This window comes from Chelonia mydas, chromosome 24, assembly GCF_015237465.2.
Source record: "Chelonia mydas isolate rCheMyd1 chromosome 24, rCheMyd1.pri.v2, whole genome shotgun sequence".
NCBI classification, from domain to species: Eukaryota; Metazoa; Chordata; order Testudines; family Cheloniidae; genus Chelonia; species Chelonia mydas.
The window spans coordinates 15025996-15036946 of record NC_051264.2 but is presented as its reverse complement, the minus strand read 5'-3'; the positions used below and the strand labels follow the sequence as shown (position 1 = coordinate 15036946).

Genomic DNA, 10951 nt, shown 5'->3' with positions numbered 1-10951 from the left:
TGGGGATGTTGGTGGGAGGGAGTTAGGGCTCTGCTCTGTTATTGGGGGTGATTATGAGGTACGAGGGGATATTGCTCTTTTATTGGGGGGATTACGGGCTGGAATGGGGAACTTAATGAAGACGTTTGGTGGTTTGGCTGCTCAGCTGGTACTTGGAAGACATGGCTTCTAATCTCTGTTCTGCTGCTGCATCTCTGTAGAACCTTGGCCCAATCACTTATCCGCTCTATGCCTCACTTTCCCCATACGTACAATGGGGATCATAGTCCTGCCCTGCCTCACCAAGGAGCTGTGTGGATAAATAGGTCAAAGATTGGGAGGTGCTCAGATACTACCATAATGAGGGCAGATAACACTTTAGTTAATTTCTCTGTTATTAAGCTGGTCATGGGGGTTTCGCCTTCCTCTGTTATTGGGGTGACACGTTAGAAGGGAAACTAGTGGGAGAGGGGTGAGCTCAATCCAGCTCATGGAAATTTTTGTCATGTGGGTTGAGTTTAGTTCCCTCCCCTCCTCCCCTCCCCAGATCAGATCTTTCCATGGAACATGCCCCTGGGGGTGACTGGGACCGGGCAAAAGTGGAAGATGGAGCTGAGTTGGGGGAGACTGGGCCCCCATTGCCAACAGACGATCACAGTGCATTTCCCCTCCCCATGTCGGGCAGTGCTATCATCTCCTGGTACAGGGAGGGTAGCGGAGTTGCAGAGAAACCACTTGCTTTTGAGAGCCTGTGGAAGAACAGGAACTCAAGCCTGGCATTTCTGAATCCTAAGGGCGCACCTTCCCCGCGAGACATCTGTCTTCCTCTAGACGCCCGTGGCCAACAATTCCCTTTTGATCTCTTTCCCTGCAGTAAAGCCAGTGACTCTGACGACCATATCCATTGCCACAACCGACATGGAGCTGCTGATCATCGCAATGCTGGTAGTCGGGGCCGCCGCAGGTAGGAAAAAGAGTTAAGCGAGAAGCCAAAGTTGGGTTGGGTGAGAAGGTTCTGCAGTTTCAGCAGGCCCTTCCAGGAATGTCTCAGAGACTTTGCTTAATACAGGTTGCTGCTTATGAAAAGCCAAGTTCCCAGCAGTCCTGTTATCAATTCCATGGGTTGCGAAAGGGAATTAATATGTTCAGGCCTCGTCTCTGATTATTCTTTATTGTTTGTAGTTCAGGCAGGTAGCCATGAGTTCACAATCTGTTTTCATCCCAAATCAGGAGAGAAGGAAAGAATTTTGAAATTTCCCACAATAGAAAATGGTTTTTGGGGAAACAAATAAATCTGTTTCACTCAGATTTCAATGTCTTTAAATTTAAAGCATATGTAAAAATATATAACTTTTAGAGAGCATCATTTCTAATATAATGTTAATTCTTTCAAGAAAAATGTGGAAACAAAAATTATTTAAAAAAATAAAAACAAATCAAAGTGGCCCTTTCTGATAATGTTCAGTGCTCTGGTCAGACTGCCAATCTCATGAAGCAGCATGCACCACTTGGTGAGGAGAAGTTTATGCCTCATGGAAGTCTCTGGTTGTGAGGCATCATGGGAGATGTAGTTTGATTGTGGAGCCCAGTCCATTCAGGAGACAGCTTTGTTTTAAACTTTTTTTAAAGAATTTGCATCACAACCAACACATTCCCACAGAAATTATCAACTTTGACAAAATGGCATTTTCCTATTGGAAAATGTTCCATCTGAAAAAGTTTGACAGTTTTAAATATTTTGTGACAGGGTCAGGCCAGATGGCTACAGGAAAGTAGTGGAAGGTAGATACATTACCCCCAGATTAAGCAGGCCCCTTTTCCCTGGGTAAAATAACAGGGATTATTCCAGAACAATCAGGTACCTGCTAGAACCAGTTAAGGCAAGCAGGCTAATTAGGACATCTGTAGCCAATTAGGAAGCTACTAGAACCAGTTAAGACAAGTAGGCTAATCAGGGCACCTGGTTGAAAGAAAGACCTCTTTTCAGTTAGGGAGAGGCGCGTAAGGAGTTGGGAGTGGGAGGACGTGCTGCTGGAGGACTAAGGAATGCAAATGCCATCAGGCATCAGGAAGAAGGTCCTGCAGTGAGGACAAAGATGGTGCTGGGGGAGGTCATGGGGAAGTGGCCCAGGGAGTTGTAGTTGTCACATAGCTGTTACAGGAGACATTGTAGAGAGCTGTGATCCACAGGGCCCTGGGCTGGAACCCGGAATAGAGGGCGGGCCCAGGTTCCCCCCAGGCCCTCCCCCAACTCCCTATTTGACACACGAGGAGTTGACCTGGACTGTGAGTCATATCAGAGGGGAAGGTCTCTGGCCTGTCCCCGACCAACCTGAGGGCTGCCATGACCCTCTGAGGCGAGCAAATCAGCCGGAAAGCGCACGACCCACCAAGGCAGAGGAGGAACTTTGTCACAATTTCTATTGCGGTCTTAGGTGCCAACGCCGTGGGTTCTCTGGGGCTGGAGCACCCACAGGGAAAAATTAGCAAGTGCTCCAGACCCACTGGCAGCCAAGCTCCCCCCTCCTCGCCTCCTTCTCCCAAGCCAAGCACGCCGTGTCCCCGCTTCTCCCCCTCCCTCCCAGTGCTTCCTGCCCCCCCGCCCCACCACCTAACAGCTGTTTGGCGGCACTTAGGACTTTCCGGGAAGGAGGGGGAGCAGTGGGGATGCGGTGCACTCAGGGGAGGAAGCAAAGAAAAGGCAGGGCAGGGGCAGGGACTTAGGGAAAGGGGGTGGAATGGGGGTTGGAAGGGGACGGGGACTTTGGGGAAGGGGTGGAATGGGGCGGGGCCGGGGGTGGTGTTGGGGGTCGAGCACACACTGGGCAGAGGAGAAGTTGGTGCCTATGATTGGGGTAAAGCCTAGAAACAGCAGTCACTGACCAACCCTGCTCTCCTGAGCATGTGTAAATTGTGTTTTCCAGAGGTTTATAATTTGACCAAATCTAGGTGAATTTTCATGTGAACAGCAAAAGGCACCTCCCTGATTCCAGGGCTATTCCCTTGCAAAATTTCAAGTCCCTGCTGCCAAGGCATTAGAGCACTTTAAAAAGTGGTTGGAAAATTGTTTGACCCTTAAAAAATGAAGGGTCCTCCTGTCCAGTCCCTGCTACCATGAGCAACTCAGTAGCAGAAATGTATTGAGCTCCATCTTCAAACTCAGGAGGCTTTCATAGAATATCAGGGTTGGAAGGGACCTCAGGAGGTCATCTAGTCCAACCCCCTGCTCAAAGCAGGACCAATCCCTAATTTTCCCCCCAGATCCCTAAATGGCCTCCTTAAGGATTGAATTCACAACTGTGGCTTTAGCAAGCTAATATTCAAACCACTGAGCTATCCCTTCCCCCATATCCCGGCCCCCCTGCTCCTGTTCCACAACTTCCTTCCTTCGATGGTTAGTAACCGTCTTCTAATCTCAGCCTAGATTTATCCATGGTGCTTGTCCCCATTTGTTCTTGTGCCAACGCTGATCTCCACCTCCTGTAGATCTTCTCCCTCCCTGGTGTTCCCCCCTCCCCCCCCGCCACACTGTATTTAGAGAGAACAATCAGATGCTGGCTCGGCTTCCTTTTAGGTTAAACCAGCCAAGCTCTTTCCATCTCCCCTTGTAAGATCGGCCCTTTGTTCCCCTGACCATCCTAGCACCCTTCTCAACACCTGTTCCAGCTGGAATTCCTCTTTCTGGAACACGGGTGACGGGAATTGGAGGTTTTTGCAGTGGCATTAATGCCTAACTATCCCTACTGGAAATAGAGCCTGGTACATCGCCTGGTACAACCTCCGATCGCCTTGTGTTTTTCCACGGCCACGTGGGAGCAGCAGCTCATGGTCATCCTGCCACCGGCCAACCTGTTTGGACATGGCTGATGCTTGCCCCTCCCCCTGCCCTGATTTCAGCTGACATTTGCCACTCTCCATGGCAGCCTCAGACCCAGAGAAAAACCGGATCGTTGGGGGGAGAAACTGCGACTTTGGCTCGCGGCCCTACCAGGCGGCTCTCCTGAGGAACAGACGTGTCGTCTGTGGTGGGAGCCTGATAGCCCCGAAGTGGGTGCTGACTGCTGCACACTGCGGCAGACGAGGGGTCAGGTAAGTCAGTGCAGGGGTGGAGGGAGAGAGGGTGATGCCTGGGAATAACCCACATCCCCAGCCCTTGTCTTCACTCTTCATGTTCCCTATCCATGCCCCGGTCTCCCTCTGCACCCCTGAATCCCCAGCCCCATCCTCCTCCCTTTTTTCCTAGCCCACAAATCGTTTTTTGTGGCTCTTCTCTGCACCCTCTGCTGTTTTCCAGCATCCTCGTTCAGAGGTGCCCATCCCAGCACGGACGCAGCACGCCAGCATCGGTCTCCCCAGCAGCGTGTGCAGAGGGAAACCCACCTCCACGCTCACCAGCATTAGGCCTTGTAGCATCCCACCGGCAGCTCGTGGGCAGGTGCTTTAGGAGCTGATGGAATGGAGCGGAGCTCCGGGAAATATTTTCCCTTGACTCCAACCCGATGCTGTTGGTTCTCAACTAGGGGGTCTGTGGCCCCCTGCTGGTTTCAGGGGGTCCATTGGGCCCTATGGCTGAAGCCAGGAGCTCTGAACCGTGGTGCACCCTGCGGGGCTGAAGCCCTGAGTCCCGGGGCCTCCCAGACCAGTGAAGCTACAAGCCCTGGCACACCCAGCGGGGCTAAAGCCCAAGTGCCCCCATCCCACAGCGGAAGCCTGGAGCCCCGAATGGAGGGGGGCTGTGGGGACCTCCAGGAATTTAAGCCCTGGAACAAACACCTGTCATTCCACAGAAGGGGAGAGCTTGAAAAACTGAAAGCAATTCAAGCTGCTTTTTTAGAGCTCTAAGAAGAAAAGGAGTACTTGTGGCACCTTAGAGATGAACACATTTATTTGAACATAAGCTTTCGTGAGCTACAGCTCACTTCATCGGATGCAAGCTCTGTAAGCTCTTTAGAGCGCTGTAATTCTGCAGGTCCTGTGGATAGATCTGTCCTTCCCCTCCCCTCCTTTTCTCCTAACTCTCTTTGGCTGTTACGATGAAGCTGGTATCTTTGTTGTATTTGGAAAAACTGATTAAAACGTATAAATAATACGTTAAAAATCGCAATGTCTCGTGTTGGCATTTTTGAAACTTTTCAATTTTTCCATTCGCAACTTTTTCTTTCAAAGTGCCCTGTTAGTTTATTTTCAGAAATATTTTGCGACAGCTGAAACAAACTATTGCCGCCCGATTTTTCGATTCGCTGGAAAGCACAAAACTCTTAGACCCAGATTTGAAATTCTCAGTGTTCCTGCACATTGGTTTAATTTGGCATGAGCGGGCCGCAGTGACCCAGGACAAGGGAAAAATAACTGAATTAAGTTGGTCCCAAAAGTGGTTGAGGAGATAGCAAGTGTGAAAAATTTCAGGGGTGGGGTATATTTGCATATATAAGACAAAGCCCCTAATATTGGGACAATGCTGATATTATTGGGATGTCTGGTCACCCTACCCAAAAGCCAAGGAGAAGGAATTCACGATTTTGGTGAAAGCTGCAGCTTTGATAACACCAAAGTGTCTCACAAATTAAGGGCAAAGTCATCAAATTGTTCATTTCAGCTGTGTAAAACCAGGTGTAAGAAACAATGTCAGCAAAATGTGCTGTGCACATGTGGCATGAGAACAAAGCATGAGATGTACAGGGATTGGGCCTGAAAATAACCAGGCCAACCATAAAGAGCATGATATCATGTAAAACGGAGGACGCATGCATCAGAATAGAGTTAAACTTGTATGTAAAGTAACCAATACTTGTATTCTTCAGATCTGTGGTATGCCCCATAGCCACCCCTTACAAGTGACTCTGATCAATTCTGCGGAGTGTATGCCAAGAAAAACATGAGATCAGACGAGATTGGAGTCGAACTGAGTTCTTGGAGAACTAAGATGATGAGGTCTCGGAAGCTACTCCAGCATCGAAAATCCATTATTGGCCCAATTCTAGTTGCTTGCCCGCTATGACCTTTGAATAGCTGCCCACTGATCTCTTCCTTTGTCCTCTCTCCATGCAGCTCCCTGCGGGTGCATCTGGGGGATTATAATATAAGGGTGAAAGAACCCACAGAACAGATACGAAGAATCCGCAGCTTCTTTGTGCACCCCGAATATAACTTCTTGCCTTTTGACAACGACTTCATGCTTCTGGAGCTGGATGAGCCCGCTCGACTTAATCGCTATGTGAACACGATCAAGTTGGCTACCCGTTGTCCCTTTCCTGGAACACGATGCAGAGTGTCGGGATGGGGCACCATCAAGTCCCCCCAAAGTATGGCGTGCTGAGTGTAGAGGGAGGGGTTGAGGTTGGGCTCAGCTTGGGGAGGGGGTGGAAGCTCTTTAAGGAGACCTTGTTAATGGGCTCACAAGGGTCTTTGGCTTCTCCTGGGGGAAAATTTTCATCCAAAATGATTTTTATTGGACAACTCAACTTCGACAACACCAAAGTGTCCCATAAATTCGGGGCGTTTTTATTCATTTCAGAGAAAAAATTCAGAAAACAGTGAAAACTTTGCATTTTGAAAACACAGGAAGACAGTGGCTTGATTTTTGTTCTATTTGAAACATTTCCTTTTGAAATTTCCTTTCCTTTTGTATTCAAAACAATTTTAAAATGTTACAGATGTGCTTCAAATCACAATGAAATATTATAATATGACATGAAATACTGGATCTAAATGAAACAATTTGTTTTTCTGGCTTTTCCGTTCATCAAAAATTTCCTTTTTCGGAAAATGAATGTGGCCAGATCCCAGCTGGTGGAAATCGGAGTCGATGGGCCCAGATCCCAGCTGGGGTCAGTCGGCCGTCGCTCCTTTGGAGTCACTGGATCTATGCCAGTTTATACCAGTTGAGGGTCTTACACCAAATTTTCCTCTCTTGCACCTTGTTCCCTGCTCATGAGCTCCTGTTTTTCCATCATTGCCCAGGGCGGTCCCCAGCCATCCTGCAGTGTGCAGATCTCTATAGCGTCAGCCAGACCGGGTGCCAGGACGTTTACCGGGGCTGGATCACGGAGAACATGTTCTGTGCTGGTGTGGAACAGGGCGGCATAAGCACGTGCAAGGTAAGGGGGCATCCCGGAGAGAGGGGTCGGAGCTCACACAGCTCAATACTCTTTATCCCCTATGACCTGCAAACCCTTCTCAGCCTGCGACTGAGGGGCCGTCGTCACTCAGGCCCTGGCCCCAGCCAGCCTTCGTGTCCCATGGAAGAGCAGCCGATCTGCCCTCCAGCCGCACCGAGCCCTGAGGGCTGGGCTTCATCCAGCCCCTGGGCCTGTCTAATCCCCAGCGCAGGTGCAGCCAGCCGAACCCATTTCTGCTCTTTAAACCCTTCCTGTCTTGTGTCCCTGCCGCCCCCTGCTGGAAGGGATAAGCTCTGTGCATGTGTGTGTTCTTGTGTGTGTGTGACCCTGCTTCCCCCTGCTGGAGGGGATGGGCCCTCCTCTGGGGGTGTGTGCACACGGGGGGGAATGGCTGTGTTTTGCTAATGGCTTTGCATTGTCTTTGCAGGGGGATTCAGGAGGCCCACTGGTCTGCAATGGGCGGCTGCAGGGCGTGGTCTCCTGGGGGAAGTCTGTCTGTGCCCTGCCGGGACAGCCCAGAGTCTACGCCAATGTCTGCAAAGCTGCCCAGTGGGTGAAGAACACCATAAGGAGGCAGTGCGCCAGATTGGACTGAGAGCTCACAGCACGTCCCGCCTGCCGCAATAACCCACCAAACACACGCCCCAGCCACGCCTCTCCTCATCTCGCCGCGGCACCCGGGGGATGCGGAGTGGGGTGGGGGGAGCTGGCCTGGGTGGGATTGGGGTGGTGGAGCTGCGGTTGGGCCAGGCCTGACAAAATCCTGGGACTGGGTTAAAAACGCACAGCTGGTTTGAAAAGCATGAATGAGCCTGAAGATTGTGAGATTGCTTTAAAACCTCATGAATCAGCCTGATGTTCACAGGATTGTTTCAAAAATCGAGAGGTTGGCTCTAAAAATCCTGAGATTGGATTAAAAATTATGAGCCGGGTTTTAAAATGCCCCAAATCGCTCCCAGGTCTTTGTTCTGGTCTCTTGCATCGATGCGGGTGGCGCACGCGGCTATAACTGCTCTGACGTCACCAAGTCTGACGTCCCGTGGAGTTCAAACTTTGTCACACGGTGCTACAGCAACAGAGCTACCGTGCCCGTAGCGTAGACATTTTGACTTGTTGAGCTTTGACTTTGATATTCCATTAAAATCTGAAATCTAAGATCCTGGGGGAAACTTTGTAACTGTAAGCAGAGTTTAGCACTGGAAGAGGTTACCTGAGATGGTGGGGAAATCTTCATCGTTGGAGATGTGTAAGCACAGGTTAGGCATACACCTGTCAGGGATGGTCTAAATGTACCGAATGCTGCCTCAGCACAGGGCATGGATTTCACTAGATGCTCTTTCAAGGTGCCTTCCATCCCTACATTTCTATCACTTTATGGATAGCACAAAATAGAGAGAGATGGGTAGGTGAGTGGATGGATGAGTGGGTAGGTTAACATGAAATCATGAGAAAATGAGAACAGCCAGACTGAGTCAGACCAAAGGTCCATCTAGCCCAGTATCCTGTCTTCCGACAGTGGCCACTGCCAGGTGCCCCAGAGGGAATGAACAGAACAGGAAATCATCAAAGGGTCCATCCCCGGTTGCCCATTCCCAGCTTCTGGCAAACAGAGGCTAGGGACACCATCCCTGCCTATCCTGGTTAATAGCCATTGATGGACCTATCCTCTGTGAATTTAACTAGCTCTTTTATGAACCCTGTTATAGTCTTGGCCTTCACAACATCCTCTGGCAAGGAGTTCCACAGGCTGACTGCGCATTGTGTGAAGAAATACTTCCTTGTGTTTGTTTTAAACCTGCTGCCTATTCATTTCATTGGGTGACCCATAGTTCTTGAGTTATGAGAAGGATAAATAATGCTTCCTTATTTATGGATGGATAGATAGATCCTGCATGGACATGTGGAAATGGCTAGGTGACACTGGAGGTCTTTTCCATCCCTACATGTCTATGATTCTATTGACTATATAGAATATTAAATATATTATTAAAATTAGTATTCAATGTCACATAAAGGTCTAGAAGAAATCAATCAAAATAATCAAGTTGAAACAAAATATTGGAACCTTATTCAAATGAATCGTTTTCACATCATCAAAACAGATTTTTCCCATCCAAAATATCAAAATTGACACAGAGAATTGGGCAGAAAATGGATTTTTCTCTTCGCTGGCAATTTTGGGAAAAAAATCATTTGGGATCAACCAAAACATTTTGTTTGATCTGAAACTAAACGTTTCATTTGGACATTCAGCATTTTTAAACATTTTTTTTTCAAATTAAAAGTTAAAGGAAATGTATAAACAGTCATTTGGAAGTGAAAATTGGGAACTGTTTTGTTCGGAAATTTTAGAAACAAAATGTTTTGATTTTTTTGGATTTTTGGGTGGTGTGTGTGTTATTTTTTGATGGAAACAATTCAACAAAATTGACACGTTCATCTTCTATGAAATGATAGTCAGCTATTACTGGTGGGTCCACCAGTGGCCAATAAGAGCAGCCCAGATTATTGAGTCAGGCTGCCACACATTCTTTCCTCCTTTCCCGTTTCTCTGTTTCCTGATGTCTTACTTGGGTCTTGAAACGCTGGGATCCTTCCCACAAGGTCCTTCTCCATTTTAGTGGGTGGAGGGTTTGGGTTTCCCATATGTCCTCAACAACAGAGCAGGCAAACAGAGAGACAGTTTCTCTCAATGGCTGAGAAGACAGATGAAGGCTACAGAAGGATGGCGATCTCTTGGTTTCCTGGTGTTTGGATGAAGACCCTCATCCTGCCAAGCACTGTGTGGACACTGGTGTGGAACGGCATTTCCACACAGGGTCCCCGGGGTGGGGGGGGCGGGGGGCCATGAGGCTATGCCCTCCCACTTTTTACTGGCCGTAAGGGCGAGCAACAATGGTGAGCAACAGAGAGGAATGAGAGAGTGTTGGGATTTATGGGGAGAAGAGGTGGTGCGAAGGCGAGGCCTCAGGGGGAAGGAGCAGGACTAGGCCGGGAGATTGGGGGAAGGGGTGGTAAGCGGGAGGGAGATCAGGGGAAGGGGCGGCACAGGGGAGGGGCCTCAGGTGGAAGGGGAGGCGCAAGGGCGGGGCCACTGTTGAGACATGGGTGGCCCCCACTTTTAGGGAGCTTCCGTTGCCCCTGTCTCCACATTAAAAGAAATCGCGTACGTCATCAGATGTTCGGCTGTGTGGGTGTGTTCTCTCTGCGTGCTGCACTGGCTCTGGCCAGATAGCCCATACAGCAGGCTCCGATCAAACTTCCCAGTGAGACCACAAGACTCGGTTTTCAGCGAACGCGCCCAGCCAGGTTTATTGTCGACAAAGCATGGTAACAGCACCTGGCAGACTCTATGAGGATACTAAGACGTGTATGCCCTTGACAATGGATGCAGCTCAGTCAGTGGTAGGACCTTCCACTGCCCCCTTGGCTGGCCAAAGACACTGCCTCTGAGATACATCTTTATACACAGATACAAACAAAAAACTTATTGCCCCTGACGTATCAGGGTGCCACCCTCTGGTGTATTAGGGCGCCAACCATTACCTTGTACATGTTGGTTTGATCAAAACATCTCGATCCATCATGCTGTCATCCTGACCTTATCCTTCAGATGGATCAGGGTGTTCTTGTTATCTTTGGAGAATGTGTTTGGTATAAAGGTGTTCTGGGATCACCTTTCTCGCATGTGTTTGCGGATATTTTCTTATGCCTAACATTACTTAGGAATGTGTCTTTTTGCAATATCAGCCCTGGTCTTGCCAGACTCTGTGAGCGGGGCCTGCCTCTTGCTCACAACTTAACATTGTTTTATATCAGTAAAGTTCTGATTACTTTAGCCCAGGTCTCAGGCC

General features: G+C 49.0%; 1 protein-coding gene across 1 annotated transcript; it reads left to right on the top strand.

Moving 5' to 3' along the window:
• Nucleotides 1-897: 897 nt before the first annotated feature.
• On the top strand, nucleotides 898-7744 carry LOC102947114 (kallikrein-14). The gene is made up of 5 exons (XM_037883496.2): nucleotides 898-943; nucleotides 3903-4068; nucleotides 6028-6281; nucleotides 6940-7076; nucleotides 7525-7744. Exons 1-5 carry the CDS (start codon nucleotides 898-900, stop codon nucleotides 7690-7692), a joined length of 771 nt encoding a protein of 256 aa, XP_037739424.2. The 3' UTR covers nucleotides 7693-7744.
• The last annotated feature ends 3207 nt before the right edge of the window (nucleotides 7745-10951 follow it).

Excerpts from the sequence above, each read along its gene's own strand:
- LOC102947114 (XM_037883496.2), top strand. The coding sequence starts at position 898 with ATGGAGCTGCTGATCATCGCAATGCTGGTAGTCGGGGCCGCCGCAG. Across the intron at positions 944-3,902 it reads GGTAGTCGGGGCCGCCGCAG|CCTCAGACCCAGAGAAAAAC; the intron begins GTAGGAAAAAGA and ends TCTCCATGGCAG. Across the intron at positions 4,069-6,027 it reads TGCGGCAGACGAGGGGTCAG|CTCCCTGCGGGTGCATCTGG; the intron begins GTAAGTCAGTGC and ends CTCTCCATGCAG.